This window comes from Acartia tonsa, chromosome 11 (genome assembly GCF_053477335.1).
Source record: "Acartia tonsa isolate MP-2025a chromosome 11, ASM5347733v1, whole genome shotgun sequence".
NCBI lineage: Eukaryota > Metazoa > Arthropoda > Copepoda > Calanoida > Acartiidae > Acartia > Acartia tonsa.
In genome coordinates, this window is record NC_137270.1 from 1,415,755 (window position 1) to 1,440,427 (window position 24,673).

General features: G+C 29.3%; 2 protein-coding genes across 2 annotated transcripts in view; one reads left to right on the top strand and one right to left on the bottom strand.

Moving 5' to 3' along the window:
• LOC145332434 (uncharacterized) overlaps nucleotides 1-24,673 on the top strand; it is a 444,908-nt gene that overhangs the window by 141,307 nt on the left and 278,928 nt on the right. The gene's annotated exons all lie outside the window — the stretch shown is intronic.
• Nucleotides 4,100-24,673, bottom strand: part of LOC145331448 (uncharacterized) — a 29,786-nt gene continuing 9,212 nt past the window's right edge. The window contains exons 16-29 of the mRNA XM_080176096.1: nucleotides 19,004-19,071; nucleotides 18,550-18,648; nucleotides 18,276-18,335; nucleotides 17,967-18,024; nucleotides 17,680-17,776; nucleotides 16,589-16,720; nucleotides 16,315-16,352; nucleotides 13,537-13,570; nucleotides 13,142-13,432; nucleotides 7,567-7,667; nucleotides 6,979-7,077; nucleotides 5,892-5,978; nucleotides 5,612-5,658; nucleotides 4,100-4,184 (exon numbers count right to left, since the gene is read on the bottom strand). Coding sequence (XP_080032222.1) covers nucleotides 5,613-5,658; nucleotides 5,892-5,978; nucleotides 6,979-7,077; nucleotides 7,567-7,667; nucleotides 13,142-13,432; nucleotides 13,537-13,570; nucleotides 16,315-16,352; nucleotides 16,589-16,720; nucleotides 17,680-17,776; nucleotides 17,967-18,024; nucleotides 18,276-18,335; nucleotides 18,550-18,648; nucleotides 19,004-19,071 — 1,210 coding nt within the window. The 3' untranslated portion in view covers nucleotides 4,100-4,184; nucleotide 5,612. The remainder of the gene's footprint in view (nucleotides 4,185-5,611; nucleotides 5,659-5,891; nucleotides 5,979-6,978; nucleotides 7,078-7,566; nucleotides 7,668-13,141; nucleotides 13,433-13,536; nucleotides 13,571-16,314; nucleotides 16,353-16,588; nucleotides 16,721-17,679; nucleotides 17,777-17,966; nucleotides 18,025-18,275; nucleotides 18,336-18,549; nucleotides 18,649-19,003; nucleotides 19,072-24,673) is intronic.

A 24,673-nucleotide genomic window follows, 5' to 3' on the forward strand; every position in this document is an offset into this window, starting at 1 on the left:
CATACATCGCACAACCAATTAAATCTTTTAGAAATATCTGCTGTAAACAAAGGAATAAAGTCTGTATAGAATCTGTCACCACAGATGTTTTACCAGTTTTAAAGAAAAATTTATTTGGCATCTTTTTTTGAAGATAATTTTCTCATATAAAGTAAAAAAATAATAATAAAGTAACATGGATTTTTTTTGTTTAAAGGAAGCCTGCAAGAAATACCACGCTTTAACTGCTGAAAGACTGCCACAAGTAGACCCAATGCCCCAAATTTGAAGCCTTCAGCTTCTATACAAAAAAGTTCTAGGAATTTTAAAATGACATTTTATGTACAATGAAAATTTTGATAGAATCTTAATGCTAATGTTAGAAATTTTGTAATTAAACTACTTGGCCTAGAAACAAAATCATAACCTTATTTTAGTCATAAATTTAGGTTGCCAGTAACTAATTATATTTTTACAATAAAAATACCCATTTTTATAGTCAAAATCATAAAAAAAAAATTTAGTTTAACTTGCAATATACCGAGTGTACTGTAGCCAATCAGAAGGCTGAATTAGCTAAGCAACCAATCACAGCTGAGCTTGTATTAGTTTTCCCCTTTGTTTCCGCTATGATTTACGATACGAGAAATAACTATTCTCGTATTCATTCGAATCCGGTGGATAGGAACCGGTTCTCATCCATACAAAAAAACTATGTCTTCGGCACCTCGGGGCTAAAAAAACTGGTTTTAATCTTATAATTGTACATTCTATATCCGCGGAAAGCTGTTTATAATACGATGCGAGAAATAACTATTAATTACTTTTAAAAATCTAATAAAATAGTTTTAGTTAATCCTTAATAAATGATCATTAATACTTTTAAAAAACCCTATAAAAGTTCATTTTTTATTACGACAAATTGTTTTACTATACATTATGCTTCTTGTCTTAATAATAATATTGTTTTACTATGTCTATCCCAAAACTTAATCGTAAAACTTTTAGGACAGCCCAATGTCCCCTTCCTTCCTGCGACACTCTAATTTAAATTTTAGTTTTTAAAACAAAAAATGGGGGAGAGGGATAAATTTGATCTAAATGGGATTTTTAATGGAAGGTTGGAGGTACCCTCCTCCAAATTAGCTGTAAAATTTTAAGATGTAAAGAAAAGCCATATTGGTTCAGCAGCTAACAAGATAATGTGCTACAGACAGACAAATGTACTATTGTTCCAAGTACAATGATATTAGTTTTGTAAAGGTTGTGTGATTTTTAATTAAGAATTATATCAAATAAAGGCTGTTTAGATTTTCGTTTTTAGGGCCTTTTTTAAAATAATTAGTGGGTAGGTTGACTTTAGTATGGGGACTCCATACTACATATACTTAGCTAGATATTTCTCTATTGGATATATCCTTAGTTAGATATTTCTTTTGTTATCTTGGATACTATTTATGTTTTTCCTGGAATGTTATATCTATCTTTTCCCTAAGGTAAATTAACTCTTAAAGACCAAAAGTTCTTAAACTGGCAAATGAGTGGGAGAAATTAAGTTCCCCCACCCCCTTCATCCTATTTCAGAAACTACAAAAGATAGTAAAAACATAGTTTATATGATAATTTGATAATGATTGCTCAAATTTTCTATATTCCTTTTTAACCTGAATTTTGCAATGAGAATTACTTTTGCTTCAGGAGGCATAGAGAGCACTTTTATTTAGTCAAAAATGAAGGAATGTGTTTTGGTTTTGTGAGGTCAACAATAATAAAAAGTTTTAGAACAAACAAACAGCAGATAGCGAATTTCCTTTAGTACTTACAGACAGACACATGCAGAGACTCAGTGACATCCTGTTACTTTTATATAATAATCTATATATGCTTCAGGGGAGGGTTGGTGAGGTCAGAAAGGTATCCTAAAACAACTACAAGACATTTGTAAAGCTCTCCTAAAAAGTACAACCAATTAGGATTTATTAAGCTTCAGCTTCAAACAAATAATGGGAACGCCCCTTGAGGCCTATGTAGGCACTTAAGGGAAGGGGGATTTTCTTTTGCAGCCCGTTTTCAATTTTAATCTAAAAAAGAAAAAAAATTCTAATGGTGATTTATCTTTGGGTGATGGTGGTACCCTCTCTTAAAATAGTTATAAACCTTCCCTGGACCACAACGGTTTACAAGCAGATTTATGATAATTTATTACACACAAACAGACACACACACACAGACATCCTGTTTCTTTTATATATGTATTATTATAAATGTTGAAAGGTTTTGTGAATATATTTGTAATAAAAGAAAAGCAACTCTTGAATGCAAATAACTATATATTCAAAAAATATTTATAAACAGAACAATTAATAATTCCTAAATTACTAACTGTGGCCAAATCATTATCCTTCAATCTTAAATTAATCAGTTCCGGGTCGGTAAAGCATGCCTCACAAACTTAGAAAGGATCCAGTTTTTTCTCTAGAATATAACTTGTTGGACTTTTTAGATAATAATAAATCTTTTTTGGAAAATATAAAGATTTTTTCTTCAAAATTAGTTTAAAAATCTCTAAGGATAAAATATTTTATAAATGATAAAAATTAATTTTTAAATTTCAAGAAATATAAAAAATTAGTGCAGGCTTGCTTTGTACAGATATCAAATCATAATATTTTTAATAAGTATTCAAATCTTTCTTTTAATTTATGATGATCATGAAATTAGAAAAAAAATATTTCATATATTTAATAGAAATAAAAGTGGATTTGGATACTTATTACTAAATTTAACCTTACATGTTAAATTATAATTAATACAGTGTGTTTTTTTTTAATGCAAGAAAAGTATTGCTTGATTTATCCCATTTACCATTGATATAACTTAATATTCAATACCCACTTATTATTGACACAAATTAATAATCCATATCTTATTTTCTTTATTGACTTGGGGAATTTTGTATATGAAATACAATATTTTTAATTTTTCAACCCCAAAATCCTATTTTTCATAAAAAATTATTTTGGAAATATTAATTGACAAATTAAAATATTTTTGTGCATTTTTGTTTGCAATACCATTCCTGTGAATTTTCAGTTCCTAACTATTTTTTGTACTTTTAGATCTTTGAATTACAGTTCTAATGATGTGTGTGCTGCCAGCCATTTGGGAGCTAGCAGAATTTAAAGTTATTTAGTTAGAATAATGACCTTGCAATTTATTATTAGTTCATTAATTCTTCCAAAATTATATGCTATTGAAAAATAAAATTTTATGGGGTATTTTGTTGAAAACTACTAATACTTTTAAAAAAATAAAATGCCCAAAGACGATGAAGATTAAAAGATATTGATTATTAATTTTTGTCAATACTATTGTTCTATCAAAATTACACACTGTGGTTATACCAATAAATAGCGCAGCATTAAAAAGTTTTTTAATTAAATTAAAAGAATCTTATTGGTAGAACCAATAATGTTTCCTTCTTTGAAATCCTACTATAAAAAAAAGTAAGTTGCATTTGACCTTTTTTGATGTATGTTGTTTGACAAACCTGACCACCCTAGCTATAGAGTTGCTCCACTTCATATCATATTAGGAATTTCTAGTATGGTTATATAGATTAGAAAGTAATAAAAGATAAATTACTTTAGCCAAAAAAGTAATTCATTGTCTAAATTTGGGTAATTTCTGTAAAACCATTCTAGAAATGTCTTTCCATAATGGTTTAGAATCTGTTTGAATACAGCTCAGATGAATTAGATTCTAAGCCATGGTGGAAAAAGTTTACAATTATAATTATAGGACAGTATAGAACAAAACAATAAGATAATAAAGAGTAATTTAATATCATGGATATTCACACTTTACAACAATCAAATCAAAATTGTTTAACTATTTCTCCCTCTAAAGTATGTATAATAAATATTTTTTTAAAATTCTTGTGAGCTATTTTATAATCTAGAAATCTTTTAGAAATTTTTAGATACAGAAGTTTGTAAAATTCCATAGGGTAAGAAATATCTAATTGTGGAATAATTAGTGAGTAAGAAATATTAAATGGTTAATCTTTAATTATTCTCATTCTCTTGATCAGATTAAGGGAGAGTATGTTGAAAATTCATGATAAGTTATTCAAATTTTTATGTATTAATCTTGGAAACGTTCGCAGACACAGAGAAAATTACTTTTGAAGATTCTGATCAGTCCTGAAATATTATTTATTTACCAGTTTAAACTATACAGAATACACATGGTATAATGGAAGATAAGGAAACAGAATAAAGAAATAGGATTTTTAGAAAGATACAAATATTACTATTAAAAGATAAAGTTACAAAACTGCTTTCAAAAGTTAAACCATTATCTAATTATAATCAAAGAACAAAACAAATAAATTATTTCATTTAGATATTTATAAAAAATTTCTAAACTAATATCAAAAAGATAAGTAGAAAAGTAAAAATAGATGTATATATATAAATATTAATAAACTATATAATGCTTGTTTTTGAGCTGAATGTTAAGATCTTAATAATTTAGTTACATTTGAAGTTAGCTACAAATTAGCCCCCCCCCCCCTTTTTTCCTTTGGAAGTAAATTTAGAAAGGCTTGGTTGCAGATTAATTTAAGCCAAAGAAGGCTTCTTAACTTTTTGGATTTTTATTTAAAGTAGCTAGTCATTGTTTTTAGTAAGTAGTAGATGTAAAATGGTCCATAGAATTTAAATATGCAATCGGTTTTTTGTAGACTTCTTATTTTTGAAGTAATTTAAGTTTATTTGTTTTTTGAATTAAGTTGGTTTTAAGGTACTAAAACGCAACTAAAATTGCAATTATAAACAAAAATAGTAATATCTTTAATTTGACACCTTACTTTTTGAATTCTGTTAAGTAATTATTGAAAAAATAAATTTTTTTAACTTCAGTGAATGAAAACTTTGAACTTATATATCCTAATACAGTCATAAAAAATATGTGTTAATATATACCTTTAGAATGAGAAAAATATCACGAATCCATTGTAAGCAAAATTGAAAATGTTTACAAAATATGATAAAAAAATTTATGAAAATTGTTTGAATGTTGAATCATGAATGGCCCTTACAATCAGCTGATCAAAATAAGGTGGAAGGGTTATTTGTGCTCCAACTTAAAAGACCATTGAAGCAAGAGGCAAATAACAAAACTGGGATTTCAAACCTGCTGATTGCAAGGGCCATTTATGGTTCATATGATTTAAATAATTTTCATATAATTTTTTTTATTATAGTTTATTTCAATTTTGTTAGAATGTATTCAAAATATTTTTCTCATTCTAAAGGTATATATTAACACATATTTTTTATGACTGTATTAGGATATATTCAAGTTCAAAGTTTTCATTCACCGAAGTTAAAAAAATCGATTTTTTACTATTTTTGTTCATAATTGCAATTTTCTTCTTTTTTTGTTGCGTTTTAGTACCTTAAAACCAACCTAATTTAAAAAACAAACAAACTTAAATTACTTCAAAAATAAGAGGTCTATAAAAAACCCGATTGCATATTTAAGGGTTTAGTTCGTGCCTAAACGTAAATTTACAATAAGCTTCTAATAGAAAAGGGCTACTTTAAGATGCTTAAATAACCATCACCTCAATTCTCCTCAAATTGGTCACATTGTCGTCCTCTGAATCCAGGCCTATAAAGATCAAGGATACTGTGATATGACATTGTTATACTTACTTTTGGTGAGAAGTGTTTCAAATCTAAACTATCCTTATAATAAAGTTATGATCTGTGCGTGTCTGTCTGTATTTGTGTACCAAAGGATCTCGCTGCTGGGCTGATATTGTTCTTTAAATAATAATTTCCTTAGATTTTTCTTTTCAAAGCTAAAATAGAAAATGTGACAAATTAAAAATAATTTCTTACTTGCAATCACATTGACCCAGATAGAGGTCACAAAAATGTCCAGTAGAACCAATAGGATCACATGCACAAGCCTCACAACCCTCGCCACTAAAATTATATTAGCAAGTTTTCAGTTAGTTTAAAGGAAGGGTGCAAGAAATAAACCGCTTTAAACGTTGAAACACTGTCAAAAATAGACCCAATACCACAAAGAAGCCTTCATCTTCAATAACAAAAAAGTTATAGGCATTTTAAAATGACATTTTAGGCATATACACAATGGAATCTTTTGACAAATATCAGGACATTTAGAGTAGAGAAAAGTAAACTTCAATATCTAGGCTTGTATTTGAAGAAATGATGTAATTTTTTTGCTTTAGCTAGGAAATTTGCTTCTGTTAACTTTTAATGTGCATTTGGTATGTACGTATGGCTGGTTTGTACGTAAAAAAAATGTCTATGTAAATATTTCTTCAATACAAATAAAGTTTGTGTTAAAGAATATAGCTTCAGGTGCACCCAGTCCGAGTCCCGATATTTTTAGGTAGGCACAGTATAAGTAAAATAGGACACTTACAAGGCATTTTTTCAGATATTTTTTTTACAGATATAAACAATAATAACATAATTTTATGGGGTTAAAAATTTTTATATTTTTGATAAATTTGATTAAGAAATGTTGATTTACACCCCCAAAAAGATATTTTTTTATTCATTATTTGGACAGGTATCTGAAAAGTACCTCAACCAAAAGATATTTTCAAAAGATAATCATAAATGTATTTTTTGTTGCTTTGAAAAAATTGGGTAACAAAAGAGTACGGGTCAAATTAAAGATCTTACTGTATTTGTTCATATTGGCAATTTTCTTCTTTTTTTGTTGCGTTTTAGTACCTACCTTAAAACCAACTTATTTTTTTAAAACTTAAATTACCTAGAAAATAAGAGGTCTACAAAAAAAAAACGATTGCATATCTAAAATCTATGGATAATTTTACATCTACTTCTTACTAAAAGCATGGACTAGCTTTTTTTTAAATCACAAAAGTTAGGACATGTCCTTTTAAATAAATTTGTTTATGATTTGATTTAAGTTTGCAATACTTACGAAGCAATTTTCCAATGGTGTTCAATACACATCTCACAATGGTCTCCTTCAACATTGGGCAGACAGTGGCACTTTCCTGTCTTACGGTCACAATCAAACCTTATAAAATTTGATGTGTATAATATATTTTAAAATATTTTGCAGGGATCTTCAGGTATAAGACAATGAATGATAAATTGATGAACATTCCCAATGATAATAAACAAAATTTTAATTTTAGTTGAAAAGTTTGCACACTTCTAGTTTGGAAGTAAAATTCAAGAAAAGTAAGCAAAGTTTTTGAGCCAACAAATAAGATAATGTGGTTATAAAACTTTAGGCACCATTCTAATTTACAATCCAAAATCCCTTTTCTCCAAGTTTTTTTATGAATAGGCACAATTTTTAAAAATGCTTCTTACATTTTTTGCTATAAAGTGGTAAAGTTGTAAAATAAAAAAAAAACTTTTGAATAGTCGAAAGGAACAGCCGACAGAGGTCTTAAGTTGATAAGCTTTGCTTAAAGAAGGAAAATTAGTATATAAATATACCTATTAGTATCAGTGCCCAGCATATTACAGGTAAAGGAATCCACTTATATAAATATACCTATCAGGATCAGTACCCAGCATATTACAGGTACATGTATCACACATACCCTCCACAGCATCTCCAAAGTATCCAGCCATGCAATGCTCACAGTTGAAACCCTAATTTTTTTAACATTTTATTTTTTTGCTTAATTTTTGATTTAAATAAGGCATGGCCTTTAAATTATTGATCATCAAATTTACTGATCAATAAAGGCCTAATATTGTTTTTTATTTTGTTTATGAAATATTTGTGTAGTAAGGAACACCCCCATCAAGGGAGTTTTGGAGTAGCTTTGATGCAAGGATTATAGATGGATAACTGTAATGTATTTATTGATCTGGTATGTTCATTTTTAATTGTCATTGTGTGTTTCACTAATTTAATTTGTCATTAAAGGATTTGTTTGTACAACTTACTGGATGTCTATTGATTTAGGGAGAGAGTTTAATCAACCCAGTCCCTGGCTGATGCCAGGGATGGGGGATACTTTCGCCATACTAACCTATTTGATTGCTATTATGATTGTATTTATATAGATAGATAGATAGATAGATATGTATTTCAACATAAGCATACAAAATAATGATAATAAAATTATTACACATATTCACATATTTTTATGCATAGTTTGGTACTTTCATAACCTGGGTTGGCCGTTGCATAAGCTGAAATTACCAGTTCCTGACAAACATATTCAAAAAGATTTTATAAGGTTTCTAGCTACATCAAATTTTAATAAAATAGTCATATTTGATATATACATATAACATATAAATAGGTTTAAACAGAACAAATAAATAAATAAATAATATGGTATTAGCAATGGTATTTACACTATGATACAATGGGGTTAGAGAGGCAGGTTTTAATTATTTTTACAGACAAAACATTTTTGCTTATTACAGTTAAAACTCTTGTACTTATCTAATGATTTCTTTTTAATGAGATTTTTAGTTGAATTTTTAGTTTTAGCACACCTTATAGCAGTGTCTAGATTGTTCCATGTTTTAACAAAGCAGACATTGGGAAAAGTTTCTAAGGCTTTATGTTTAGGTAAAAGTACTTTTAATTTCATTACTCTGTTGATAACATTGGTTCAAAAATATTATCGAATGAGTCTGGCATTTGTCCTGCAAGGAAACTTTTTACAAAGCTACCTATATTAACTATCTTAATATCTTCAAGTTTAAGTAACTCAAGCTTTTCAAGTAATGGATCTACATGAGCATTGTACTTTGCATTAGCGACATATCTCACAGCTTGCTTTTGTTTTGATAATAATCTATTCATTCCCTCACATTTAGCATTATCCCATGTTATAATAGAAAATTCCAAGTGCGATTTTACAAGGGAATTATATATAGATTTACGAATTTTAGTGGGTACAAACTTTTTCAATTGATTTAATACAAAATTAGCACTAGATACTTTGTTAATAACTGAGTTTATATGGTGTTCCCATGTTATAAACTCATCTAAATGAACACCTACAAATTTAAAAGATTTAATAATACAATCATTCCCGATTCTTTCAATTTTTTCACCACCAATTTTTATGTCTAATGAATCTTTAACACACTGCATTTGTTTGGTTCTAAAAACCATAAACTTAGTTTTGGCAACATTAAGTGAAAGTTTATTTGCTTGAAACCAAAGTTTAGCTTTTTCTAGTTCAATGTTTACCCTCTCCTCTAATCTTTTTAAATTGCTATCACTATGTGCAAAAATTGTGTCATCAGCAAAAAGTGAGGAAAATATATCAATTGCATTAGGCAAGTAATTTATATATAATAAAAACAGTATAGGACCAAGAACACTTCCCTGTGGGACTCCATGGGTTATCTTTTTAATAGATGATTTGATACCATTAATTTCTACATATTGAGAACGATTATTTAAATAAGAATGGAACCATTTATTTGATAAACCTTTAAAACCATAATGATTTAGTTTGTTTAAAAGGATTTGGACATTGCAAGTATCAAATGCCTTTTTTAAGTCAATGAAGCATCCCAGTGTGTATTCTGGTGTTTGAGAATCAAGACCTTGGTATATTTTATTCAATAGTTGAATTAGGGGCTGGGTTGTGTTGTGCTTGGGTCTAAATCCATACTGATCTTTATAAAGAATATTAAACTTATTTAAGTATTTAAACATTTGACAGGCAACTATTTTTTCCAGAAGCTTATAAAAGGCATTTAATATACTAATAGGTCTATAGTTATCAAATGAATTATTCCTTCCTGGTTTAAAGATTGGCAAAATTTTAGCGCATTTATAACTGTTTGGAACAAAGCCATGTTTAAAAGATAGATTAAATAGGTGTACAACAGGCTCCATAATACTTGGCATAATTTCTTTTAAAAGTTTAGTAGAAATATTATCAGGCCAACAACTTAGTTTAGGTTTTAGCTTATTGAGAGTAGAAAAAATTATTTGAGGGGTGATTTTTTGAAACACAAAATTTTCATTGACTGGAACCCCAAGGTAGTCATTAAAATCATTTTTGCAAAATGGAATTTCATCCGCTAGTCTGGGACCAACATTAATAAAAAAATTGTTAAAACCTTCACAAATATCTTGAAAGTTTTCATAAGATCTGTTATCATCAGTAAAAAGATTTGGGATAGAATGCGTTTTTTTATTCTTGTTAATAAGTTGATTAATTTTAGACCAAGTTTTTTTCATGTTAGACGAAAATTCATTGAATTTAGAAAAATAGTACTCTTTTTTGGATTTCCTAACTGCAGATTTATAAACATTATTTGCAGTGACAAATTTTCTTAATTTTTTGTAAAGAAGAATCTTTGTTTTGCTTAGGATTACTTACATTTAAGTAAAATATTGGTAGATGGTCAGATAGGCTTGAATAAATAAGTCCAGCATTGTAATTATCCATCCTTTTATTTGTAAAAATATTATCAATCAAAGTGGCACTTGTTGGTGTAATTCTGCTAGGTAATGTAATAACTGGTAAAAATGAATGAGAGATTAACATATTTAAAAAGTCGTTGGTTGGAGAATGTTAATTATATTTAAGCAGATTAATATTTAAGTCAGAACAAAGAATTATTTCTTCTGCATTCATAATCTTAAGAGATGTTAGAGTTGTGTTAAGCCAATCAGAAAAAAATTGTATATTGCTATTTAGTATTCTATAAATATTGCGATTATCTTAAACTTGTTTTTTGAAATGTAAACTTTAATTATTAGAGATTCAAAATTGTCATTAAAGCACGAGAATTCTTTAATAATTTCATAGTTTTTTAAGTTAGATAAATAAATAGCCAAACCCCCTCCTCTCTTTTCTTCCCTGTCTTTTGAGATTAGATTATAATTATTTAGACAGAATAAATCTTTATTTTTAATTCCCCACGTCTCCTGAACACATAAACAAGAAAAATTAAAGTCTTGGTTTTTGGTTTCCTCTATCAAATCTCTAAAATCATTTGATTTATTTGAAATACTATGAATATTTAAGCTTAAAACGGAAAATTGTTCACTTTTTTACTAACTAGCGATTTAAATTCATTTTGATCAACATACTTACAGCTGTGCCCAAAATCTCTATTTAATATAAGCTCATTCTGACCATTACTTGAAATTAGTTCTATATCTTCATCGAAGCCTTATAATAACAGATAAGTTTAAATTTTACAGTTAAAAATTGCCAATTTGAAAAATTAATTTGATAAGTTTTACTATTTAACCCCAAAATAGTAAACTTGATTAGCATATAGTAAAAGATTAGTGACATACAATAGAGATAATGTGTAGAGTGGTGACGTAGTTTAAACATATATTAGATTTGATATCAGAGAATGATTTTTAAATAAGATTCTATTTAATTCTTTTTCACATATTTTGGCTTTATATCAGATTTAACACCAACATGGTTAGGCAGATAGCTGTCGATATCACTTATGGTGTAAGTAAATGAATTTTCACTTTTAGGATAATAAGTTAACCATACAGTTTTTTCTCCTTCTTTGACAGTCATGTTAATGTCACCATTTTGGTTTGTATCAAATTTGTGAATGATGCCTTTTTTCTTCAGAATTTTGATATGACCTAAAATCTTGTAACGATTTTTGGTTAGTTGAAAGTTTATGAAGAATCTTTGCCTAGGAATGTTTGATTTTACCTTTTGTCCCGGAAGTTTAGAGTCGGATTTGTTGCTCATATCCTCCCCCTCCTTCTTGTCCCCCTCACAATCCTTCTTGTCCCCATCCCCCTCCTTCTTGACCCCCTCCCCACACATATCCCCGCCTCCATTTTTCGACATATCTGACTTCTTTACTCCTCCTCTTTTCACAGCGGAAACCAAATCAAAATAGGCTGACCCATTTTTTCTGTTCCATATTTTTAGCAGGACAGAGTTGTTTTTTAGTTCATGTACTGCTGTTATGTCAGATTCAGGAATTCTGACTCCATAGCACTCATGGACAAGATCTAATGTCCTTTCTGTGAGAGTTCTTGTGTCCTGATCATCATGGGGTTCAGAGAGACTTTTCCTTCCTTTTTCAACATTAGGTGGGCTAGTAATTAAAAAGTTGCCCTTAAGATTACGTTGCAATGAGTAATCTGCCGTATTCAACGCTTCTTTAGCCTCAGCCTTAGCAGTTTTCATATCATCCTTCAGATTTGTGGATTTACCATCTTTGCCAACAGTTTTCCACTCTGATCCACTAGTGGAAATTATGTGCTGGCAAACAATAAATAGGTAGTTTAAAAGTGCTTTGTTGTTATTAATATCAACTTCACACTTTTCTCTTCCTATTTTCTTCAATACATCTTTCACTACCTCGATATCAACTTTCTTGGCCATTTTTTAGAAATAAAAATTTTGTGTCACCCTACTGGTTAAATGTAATTCACATGAATAGGATTATAGCGGTCAAACTAATTATGTGTTGCTTGCTTGAAAACTAGATCACAACTGATATATATGTTTATCCCTGTATCCATGATTTATAACCATTTGTTTATTGTAGTTAGTTCTATGTAGACCATTTCATCTAATACAGTATATACATTATTCTGTCCTTGTTATTTTTCAAGGAAGTGAAAGTTACATATAATTGGGGTCTATGCATCAATCATCTGAGCGCTGTTCAATGTTCACCATTGCAGAACTTACACAGTATACAGTAGGACTGGATACTACATTTCCTTTAAAACTGTACTTTTTAAAACAAAAAGTGCATTTGACTAATATCTTGCACGTTTGTTACATTAGAACTAAAATTATATTTAAAATTTTACTTTTAACTTTTATAATAATATCCAAATGAACGATGCTAGAACAAATTTCAATTAAATAATTAATTTAAGTTATTGGGTAGATCAGTATGAAATACCTTATTATAAAAAGGCTTTAAATTGTAATAAAAATCAATAAGAAATAATTATAAAAAATACAAAAAAAAACAGATAAAAATACATTCCCTGGACTTACAAATTAAAAATTCAGTGATAAATATAACTATATAATTAGCAATATCTTAATGGCATGACAAAATAACCTTTCTATTTCATGTGATATGATTAATTATATAGACATAATGTAAATTTGAATTCCATAAGTTACCTCAGTAAAGTAAAGACATTTAAGGCATTCTCCAGACCTCGGATTACAGTTTCCAGATTCAAAATCAAACCAGTTGCCAGAACAATTACACATCTTACACTCTCCCCCAGGTATTTCAGGGTTGCCAAAATAGTTATCCGCACAAATGTCACAATGCTTGCCACCATAACCAGGGTTGCAGTTGCAGATAGGCTGGTTGGTGGCCTTGTCAATGTCCAGGTTACATCTGTTATGGATATGTGTGTTATAACCTGCTTCATCTAGTTTTTTCTTGTATTCCTCATACTTCTCCTGAAATAATTAATTTGGTTTGTAATTAATAATAAATCATTCCTGTTTTAATTTCATAAGTAAATTGGCGTTATCTTTTCAATTAAAAATAATATAAATCTTACATTCATTTCATCCGTCACATTACAGTTATAGGCTCTGAAATAAAACAAAAGATAATATTAAATAAAAATTGATGATTAAAGGGAGTGTAAACGTAATAATTTCTCATCTGATTATCAAATCTTAACATTTTCTAAGCACATTTCAATACACTGTTCAACTAAAAAACGTCCTATAAACAAAAATAAGCAGAAATAATGCCTTGATTTTATGGTATTTTGGGAGGGAAAAAGGAAAAAACAGGGAAAATCTGAACGTTTTTGTTTCTTATAATGTTTGTAGGAATATTTAACTTGTCATATATAGTTGAAACAATTTACTTACTGTTATAGATTTATTTTATGATATAAAATTGCCAATTAGTTTTCTAATAACGTAGTAATTTGGTAATAAAGTTCTATTTTAGATTCGTATCATTGACAAAACAAGGATGACAACATCCATAAGTAGCGTAGCATAAAAAATAAAATCATGGATGGTAATATGTACAAGTAGATTTGAAGTGTATTTATTAATTGATTTATTGGAGAAAATAAACACGAAACCCTGTTTTATTTGTCTAATGATGACGGTCAAAGTAAATTACATAATAGATGCTCATAACAATGGGAAAAATTATTTTGATAATGATATCCCAAAAAAGTTTTAAAATTGTTCCACAAACACCAAAGATATGAGGGAAAATGTAAAAAATATAAAAATAGCCAAAAACCTGCAAAAAGGAAGTCTGACCGTCATTGTTGTTTTCATTAAACAACAGGAAATTTAATTTTTATATGTATAACTGAAAAAAAATTTGAAATCGTACCATAAACACCAAAGATATAAAGAAAAATGTGAAAAATACAAAAATAGCATAAAACCTGCTGAAAGGCAGTCTGACCGTCATAGTTGTTTTCTTTAAAGGACAGGAAATTTAATTTTGATATCTATAACTAAAAAATTTTTGAAAATCGAACAATAAACACCAAAGATATGAAGAAAAATGTAAAAATACAAAAATAGCCTAAAACCTGCTTAAAGGCAGTCTGACCGTCATAGTTGTTTTCTTTAAACAACTGGAAATTTAATTTAGATATCTATAACTGAAAAAATTTTGAAAATCGCACCATAAACACTGAAGTTATGGAGAAAAATGTGAAAAATACAAAAATAGCCTAAAACCTGCTAAAAAGCGGTCCTACCACCATCAATGTTTCATACTTAATTGTGCTCCTTAATGATGGGAATGTTGTCAAAAAATTTCAGCATTCTATCTTTTACAGGAGCTGAGTAAATCCCATTTCCCCCATAGGGTTACGGACTGACGGACGGACTGACGGACGGACAAAGTGAATTATAGAGTAGCTTCGCTACTAAAAATACCTCACTGTCTACAAAGGGTTGAATCTCAGTGGTTATTAAAAATAATAATATCCTTTTTTGTGTTGGACAATAAATAGCTCACTTAGGAGAATTAGTTTTCACTTTTATCAGACTGTTTATCGAAAATATTGCACCTTTATTATTTACAAAGAGGGAAGTCATTTTCTAGTAAATCCCGTAAAGGTGTGTGTTATAAGGCCTAAAAATAAAAGTAGAACGATAAGGTGCTCAATATATTTGTATTCCCTATTGAATAGAACAATAGGGAAATTTTTTTTTTTTTTTTGATAACCGTACCTGGAATATCTTAAAAAAATAAGAAATTTCTATCAAACGCTTTGTTTGGCTCAAACTGACTAAAATTTTAAAAAAATATAATTATAATTATAACAAGGTAAAGGTTAAGAACAATCTATACCATTAAACAAAGGAAGAAGCCATTCTTTACAGGTTGATTTATTCAAGGTGACAAAAATTAGTTTTATGTTTGTGGAATTTCATGTTTGTTTGCTTTGAAGTAGAAGGTTTCAATGTGCATTGTTTCATTTCAATTTCACTACAGCGAACAACTACATTTTAGAACATTTTTTTCTGTAAATTAAACTTTCATTATCAAAAAACTAACTTGTTTTTCAACTATATTTTGGTCAATCTTTATTATAAAAAAAAATATTCTGGCTTTAAAATAGGATTTGAAACTAAAAATGACATACTACACAACAAGCAAATAAAGAATATGACATGCAACCTCCACTTTGAATCTCTTACCTTCTTATATAGATTGTAAATATATCTGAATGTTTTCAAAATTGTCTGTATGTAACTTGTTGTGTTGGTTTGTTTCACTAAGTCATTGTATTAATGATTTGTTAAAGTTTCATTTTAATGTTCACTGCTCGTACAACATGTAAAGAATGGCTTCTTCCTTTATTTAATGGTATAGATTGTTCTTAACCTTTACCTTGTACCTATAGAAAACATTATTATTATAATTATATATTTTTTTAATTTTTGTCAGTTTGAGCCAAACAAAGCGTTTGATAGAAATTTCTTATGATAGATATTCCAGGTACGGTTATCAAAAAAAAAAAAAATTTCCCTATTGTTGAACCATTCCTTTAAATTTCTTGTTTCTTTTGGATTTTTCAATTTTGGTTCCTGTGACATGTGTACAGAGAATGTGTCAAACATTTGGGAACAATCATTAAAAGTTATTTAGTCAAATTAATTATTAAAAGTTGGACCTCTTTCATCACCTTAATTGGTTGGGGGTAGCAGATGTTCCCCTGATATTTCAGATTGTTATACAATTTTATGTATGTCCACTGTTTGATAAAGAATTTCCAACTACAAGTCAGTCAAAGTCATATTTTACTTTCTTCACCCTTCAACAATATATTTCTAAAAATACATACCTTGAAATCTCAACCACATCTACTGGAGATAATTGACTCTGAAAATAGGCTTATTTGATATATTAAGATATTATATTTAAGGTCAGTGAGAATTAATAAATGGCTGGTCTCAAGTAGGTTTAGACTATAAGGCAAGCATTAATTTTAACTTACATGCTGGAAAGGTCACTGATATAAACAAAATATACTCTTTTGAAACAAAATAACTTTTTAAATCTTAAAAATAGAATATAATTACAAAATATTCATAATCAGACTAAAAATAAAAACTCACAGGATATTGTTTTAGCAAATCAGTGTCATTGAAGTAGGTTCTATAAGGCTCCTTAACAATTATGCATACAGTCCCCAATTTGCATCCTTGGCTCTCTGTATAATGGGTGATGGAGAAGTAGTCGTATGGAGTCTGAAAAAAATTTAACACATTCATGCCGAGCGCCACTTTTATGGAGGTATCAAGCTGAAAATTTCAGGTAAGCTTTATTATGTAAAAAACGGAAAAAGTATTTTTTTTTTGCTCTAGTGGTGTCCACAGGAAAGTTGCAAATAAACCCGGTTCGGACCAGGCAACAATACTTCCAGGTTGAAAAAACTGGTTTTTAGTATTTTTGAAAAAAAGGGGGGGGGAAATTAATAATGTTATTTTTTAATGTCCAAAGTGATTTGTAGAGTAGCTAATATTATATTACTATCAGTAATTGACAAATATATAACAAAATGTAATTTATAGAGCTACAAGTAAGACTAGAAAAGACTTTTATCACATATAACATTTCGGGTATAGGTACCAACCTTTCTGGTTAAAAAAGAAACGTTTTTAGTATTTTTTATTGATAATAATGGGAGGAATATATATATCTTTAAGATATTTTTAACTTGTCCGAAAATGGGTAATAAAAATTTCAGGCTATTTTAATTAGGCCAAACAGGGCTGATATAGCACATAAAAAAACGATACGAAAAGAATATAAAAAATAATAATTTGAATAAAAACAATTCACAAATGGATGAAGTTGCCAATAAACTTTAAATTTCATGAAAAAAATTAGCAACTTTACTACACAAAAAAAATGGTTAGGAGGGGTATTTTGAAATCATCTTGTTTTTCGTGGTTTTCCAATTTTGTTGAGCTATACCGGCAATCAGAAGTAAGCAAAATTGCCTGCTCCATGGGGAAATGAAAACCAGGGTAGTAGAGGGGGGAGTCATACTGAGTATGATGCAATTAAGAAACTGGGAACAGGTTTTTTTTTGGTATTTGGTAACTTGGCGATAAAAACCAGTTCGTCACTAATGGGTTAATCAAAAAAAACAATATTTTGAATTATAAATTTTAGAAGACATAAAACTGATTAAAATAATCACCCCATGTGTTTCATTAAATTGTGTTCTTTGAGTCATTGTCCTTCTCATGTTTTCCACAAATTTCTCCTTTATTTCAACAAACTGGTCACGATCAGGTCTAAATATAAATCATTAAAATTTAACTGTAATCCAGGAAGATGTATTATACCAAAATTTGGATTACTTTATTACTATATGAAAAGGTATACAATGTTATTACTAATCATATTAATATTTTTTTTGTTACAAAAGTATACAATAAAAATCTAGTATTAATAAAATATTACAATAAAAAAAAAAACTTTTACCTATTTTGCTCATGTACAAACCCAAGAACATGCACCAATTCATGCAATATGATTCTACCTAAGAATATACATTTAACTTTTGAGTTAAGAAAAAAAACATTTTTAAAGCTAAGAAAAAATAGAAATCATGTTTAAAGTAATTTAATCATTTGTTTAGATAGATATTATTGAATAACATTTTATCTAAAAGAAAATAACAACAGTGGTTCTTTTTGACCTAATGCAAAGTAATTTGAAGAATTCCATAGCCTTTATTTAAAGATCCAGTTTTATCCTAACTTGTTACTTTAGTTAACAATCTGTTATAACCTTCTTCACCAAAGCAGCCAGGTTTTCCAAGATTTAGTTTACTGTATGGATCCTTATAACCTAAAATTTTTCAATATAAAGGATACGTTGAAATATACAATTGACATTCAATTATCTTTTAGAAGACCAGACCCTAGGTCAGACCTTAAAGATTATTCCTTCTAGTTCCTTCATAAAACTGAATTAATATGATATATTTTTAATATTTTGAAGAGTATTAGAAAACTATATTAAGTTTTTCATATAGTTCTAGCTTGTTTTAGTTAAAAATTACCAATTGAACCAGAGCATTCATATTTATTCTTTTTGTGAATTTTCAACTCTTGTGTAAATGTCTGGTTTTCCAATTCTTTATCAATGAATTGTATGCAACCTAAATTAAACAAACTTTCATGATATTCATTATGATTATGATTTGGTTTCTATAAAAATATCATATAGGAACATTTTGAATATATATTTCAAACAACAAAAGGTAAAATTAAAATAAATAAAACAATTTATTGCTTTGGTGTTTTTGCTAATGTGACAAAACAATCCAAATCATTTAAAAATGTACAATGCACTATGGCGTACTTTAATGTTAGTCAATAAAATGTTTTTTTTTTATAGCAAATTGTTGATACACTATATCATTTCCTTATTTGCTACATAGTACAATGGAACCAAAATAAATATTTTGACTATTATGACTATATTGCCTTTCTAGTAGCAATTTAAAATTTTACCTTTAGGTAATTGATCCTCTATTATTTTCATTTGTGACTTTATTAGGTTCTTCTCATTATCTGTATACCTAGATAATTAATCATGCAAACAAATGGTTCTACTGGGTGTCCAAGGTAAACTTATTTATTAAATGCTTATAGAAATGATTGGCAGCTAACTATTGAATTTAGCTTGGTGAAATTTTACAGCAGCTTACTTTAATATTATCCCATAAAACAGCCAGTAGTTGACAGCCAAATTCTTTTTAATTTTTAGAAGCTAAAGTAGTAAAATAATAAGCATTTTAACAAACAAAAATTTGCATAGGACACAATGCCAACAAATATCAAGACTGTTAGAGACTGTAAAGGTATGATGGTTTTATGTGCTTATAAATCATAAACATTTTCTTATACATAATATCTCAAAAGTCTTTTATTAATTTAAAGATTAAATTTTTGGCCAATTTATACAAAAACTAACTAACCATATGTGGAGAATCATTTATGTAAAATTTAATGCTTACAGATTGGGCCCCAATTCCCACCTTAATAGATTGAGGGGGGGGGGGATCTTGGCTCCTGTTACAGATAAAGACATAAAAATTTTTTTCTGGTGGTTCATGCGTATTGTCAGAGAAAATTATTCTTCTAGTCATAGCGGCCAGACCTCTCCTTAGCCGCTTTTTAGCAGCCAGCCGCTAAATTTTGAAACAGCTGTAGAGAGGCCAATTTTGCAGCTAGGATGACCAAAATTAAGGACAAACTTTTATTTTTTCATAACAAAAAATTACTTTTTCTGATCATTGCCAAAAAAGGGCAAATAACGAAATACGACAGTTACGGCAGTAAACGGCGGTAAACGATGGTAAACGGCGGTTGGCGGCGCCAATCAATATTTTTATCTGTTCATTGTTGCTCAAGGATTTACTAAAAGAAATTATGGGTCTCTAGCTGTAATAGAAGCCACGATATTCAAAGTGTATGTCTGTAGTAAAAGCCGGACAAAAATTGGTCAGAAAGTCGGTCAGGGAGCGGTAAACCGGTCATAACACCACTTTTCTTAGAAGGTCATTGATATCTAAGTATTCACCAAAAAATTTTTAGGTTTCTACCTTATACACAAAAGTCGTAATGTGGAAATTAAGATTTATTTAGAATTTTTTTTAAATTTTGGTGCTACCCAATGGACTTTGACTGGACACCACAACAACACAGACCAGATATCCTAATAAAATCAACTCTTGCCGACGTATAATTACTAAACTTAAAAGTCATGAGGTCACAGCTCTCCATCTTACTTACAAAAAAAATGAGATTGAAAAAACTAAAGGGGGGCTCCTGGAGCCCCCCCCCCCCAATCTGTGAGGGTTAAAATAAATTACCACGTTATTTAACCCATAAAGATCAGGCCCTCTGAGAGTACTTAATTGATCAAGTGGGTGGCATTTTCACCCTATATCTAACCCCTATTAAGCAGTTCTTACTTACTTAGTCTAACTAGAAAACAAGGACTTGAGGGTAACTGATTAGGTTGCAAATTTAAATAATTTTATCAAGATTCATTTTTTTTAAATCAATAAAACCCCTTTTCCCCTTAGCACCCAATAACACACATAATGTGACTAAAGCCCCAATAATAGTAAAACAAAAATGACTATTCTAAAGTCCCATAAAATAAAGGGAGAGGTGGGTAGGACAGCTAAAGTAACCAAATATCTCAAAAATACTCAAAAAAATATGAAATGAAAGAACTTATTGCCTTATCCTAAGATACAACTATTTCACTGAGTATAAAACAATAAAATTTCCCAAACTTAAAGGGAGTGTGAATGTAAAAATTTCTCATCTGATTATCAAATCCTAACATTTTCTAAGCACATTTCACTACACTGATCAACCAGAAACGTCCTATTAACAAAAATATCCAGGAGTAATGCCTTGATTTTATGGTATTTTGGGAGGGAAAAAGGAAAAAACAGGGAAAATCTGAACGTTTTTGTTTCTTATAATGTTTGTAGTTGAAACAATTTACTTACTGTTAAGGATTTATTTTAAAATTGCCAATTAGTTTTTTTATAACATAGTAATTAGGTAATAAAGACCTATTTTAAATTCGTATTATTGACAAAAAAATACCTCACTGTCTACAAAGGGTTGAATCTCATAGGTTTTTAAAAATAATAATATCCTTTTTTATTGTGTTGAACAATAAATAACCCACTTTTGAGAATTAGTTTACACTTTCATCAGACTGTTTATAAAGAAATATTGCGTCTTTATTATTTACAAATTTGTAATTAAAGGTGGGTGAATGATGGGCCATCTAAAGTTAATTGGATACTAATAAAAAAACCTGTTTCTAGCTTTGTTATTGTATTTGGTTTTCAATAAAAAATATTGCTTATTTTATCAATTTCTAAGAAACTATACATTTTGGTTTAAAGCAAGTAAAGTCAGCTTAACCATTAGGAAAAATCAAGAACTATGTGAAAAAGTTAAATTTTAGCTATAATGGGAGAAAAAAGCAATTTAATGCACATTTATATAGTCCAGAAAATTTCTTCCTTTCTCTGGACCTTATAAAAATTGTTGGAAAAAGCCGTTTTTTAAGCAAACAAGAGCGCGTTTTGCTCTATCTGTGTTTACATATGCTTGGAGATCCGGAGGCAAAGTTACCTCAAGATGGCCTTTGTGACGAGACACCTAGACTTGGAATCGATAATGAGGCTAGCATTCCTATGGATACTAATGAAGATTCTGGCAAGAAGGGAAGAGCAGCTGGGAAAAGAAAATAATAATTATAGTTTTATGTGTGTTAATTCATAGTTTTATTTATGTGTATTATGTGTTAATGTTTAAGTATTTGTCGAGGCATTAATAGTCTCTGATGATTATACGTTAATCAATGTTTTTTTTATATATCAATGTATAAAAGAAATGTAAAAAAAATGAAAAAAAAAAAAACATAAAGAATAAAAAGAACATAAAAAAAACATAAAAGAGTTAAAAAAGAAAAAAAACTTATATGACATACAGGTGTCAACAGATCTGAATAAAAAAAAAAATAATTATGACAGGTGTCATACAGATCAATCATTATGTAGTTGATAAGCATTCAATGCTACCTATAAAATATTTTATGAAATAAAATGTAATAACATATTTGTTTGTATTCAATATGTAATGTTACAATTTCGAAATTTATGTTTTAATATTAAGTCGGGGAGAAATGTGATATAAAGTACATTTCTCTCTGCCTTGAGAGCATTATATGTACTTGATATATTAGCTTTAGTCTTGTGTCAACTTTCTCGGAGCAAGGTTATTTGCTCTGCGATCCGGCACAGACCTAAAGTGATTAAAGTGTTGTAATAACTATTATACCTATTTTTATATGTTTATATGTAATTAGATTAATACTTATTATTAGTAGATTTAACTGTTTGTTCTATTTTACTACACGTCAATATTATGAATGAGATAATGTTAAGATTTGATATTAAGATGAGAAAAATTTATGTTCACAGTATCTTTAAACATCCAGGCCAAAGTTTTTTCAAAGACTATGTACTAATTATTATTCCCTTCCTCTCAACCCCCCTGAGTACCTTAGCTTCAATAGGAAAGAGGGGTAAAACCTTTTAACTTGTACCGTCCAAAGATAATTGTTTAATTTAATAAAATAAAATAATTAAATCTAAATTATTTATTTAATGCATATAACAAATTTATTCCAATAGCCCCCCCCCCCCTCTATCTTGGCTCCTGGTACAGATAAAGAGGTAAATTTTATTTCTGGTGGTTCATGTGTATCTTTAGAGAAAATTACTTTTTCTAGTCATAGTGGTCAGACCGCTCCTTAGCCGCTTTTTAGCAGCCAGCCGCTAAATTTTAAAACAGCTGTAGAGTGGCCAATTTTGCAGCTTGGATGAACAAATTTTAGGACGAACTTTTATTTTTCATAACAAAAAAATTACTTTTTCTAGTCATAGTGGTCAGACCGCTCCTTAGCCGCTTTTTAGCAGCCAGCCGCTAAATTTTAAAACAGCTGTAGAGTGGCCAATTTTGCAGCTTGGATGACCAAATTTTAGGACGAACTTTTATTTTTCATAACAAAAAAATTACTTTTTCTAATCATTGCCAAAAAATGGCAAATAACGGAAACCGCCATTTTTGGCAGTTATGGCGGTAAAACGGCAGTTGGTGGCGCAAATTAATATTTTTATTATTATTGCTCAAGGATTTATCAAAAAAAAAAGAAGCCACAATATTCATGATATATGTCTGTAGTAAAAGCCGGACAAAAATTGGTCAAAAAGTCGGTCAGGGGGCAGTCAAACGGTCATAACACTACTTTTCTCAGAAGGTCATTGATATTTAAGTATTTAGGTTTCTACCTTATACACAAAATTCATAATGAAGAAATTAAGATTTATTTAGAATTTTTTCTAATTTTTTTTGGTACCCAACTGACTTTGACTGGACACAGACCAGATATCCTAATAAAATCAACTCTTGCCAACATATAATTACTAAACTTAAAAAGTCATGAAGTTACAGCTCTCCATCTTACCTACAAAAAAATGAGATTGAAAAAACAAAAAGAAGGGGGGGGCTCTTGGAGCCAACCCCTCCCCGATCTGTAAGGGTTAATAAGAAAAATAGGTGCTTTAATCAATTTCTGATGTGGAAAGGTGCATGCCTCTTAACCCTTACAGATCGGGCCCCAATTCCCACCTTAATAGATCATGGGGGGGCTATCTCGGCTCCTGGTACAGATAAAGACGTAAAATTTATTTCTGGTGGTTCATGTGTATTTTTAGAGAAAATTACTTTTTCTAGTCATAGCAGTCAGACCGCTCCTTAGCCGCTTTTTAGCAGCCAGCTGCTAAATTTTTAGAGCTGTATATAACAAATTTATTCCAAGAGCCCCCCCCCCCCCCTCTATCTTGGCTCCTGGTACAGATAAAGAGGTAAATTTTATTTCTGGTGGCTCATGTGTATTTTTAGAGAAAATTACTTTTTCTAGTCATAGCAGTCAGACCGCTCCTTAGCCGCTTTTTAGCAGCCAGCCGCTAAATTTTCGGCGGTTACGGCGGTAAAACGGCAGTTGACGGCACAAATTAATATTTTATCTGTTTATTATTGCTCAAGGATTTACCAAAAAAATTATAGGTCTCTAGCTGTAATAGAAGCCACAATATTCATGATATATGTCTGTAGTAAAAGCCGGACAAAAATCGGTCATAAAGTTGGTCAGGGAGCGGTCATACGGTCATAACACCACTTTTCTCAGATGTACATTAATATTTAAGTATTCACCAAAAAAATTTTAGGTTTCTACCTTATACACAAAAGTCATAATGTAGAAATTAAGATTTATTTAGAATTTTTTCTAATTTTTTTTGCTACCCAACCGACTTTGACCGGACACCACGACCGACAAAATTAAATAATAAATGCATTAAATACAAACAACTGTAATCATTTATAGAGAATTGCATTCAAAATCGATAAAACATTGTGTGTTTCTTTTATTTATCATTTAATAGTAACACACTTGACAATCCTTTTAATTATAAAAAATCCAAAAACTAAAATTAGTTAAAGGTCAAAATTTAAAATATATTTTACTGTCTCAGTATTTGCGTTACCTCTCTCTCTCTCTCTCTATATATATATATATAT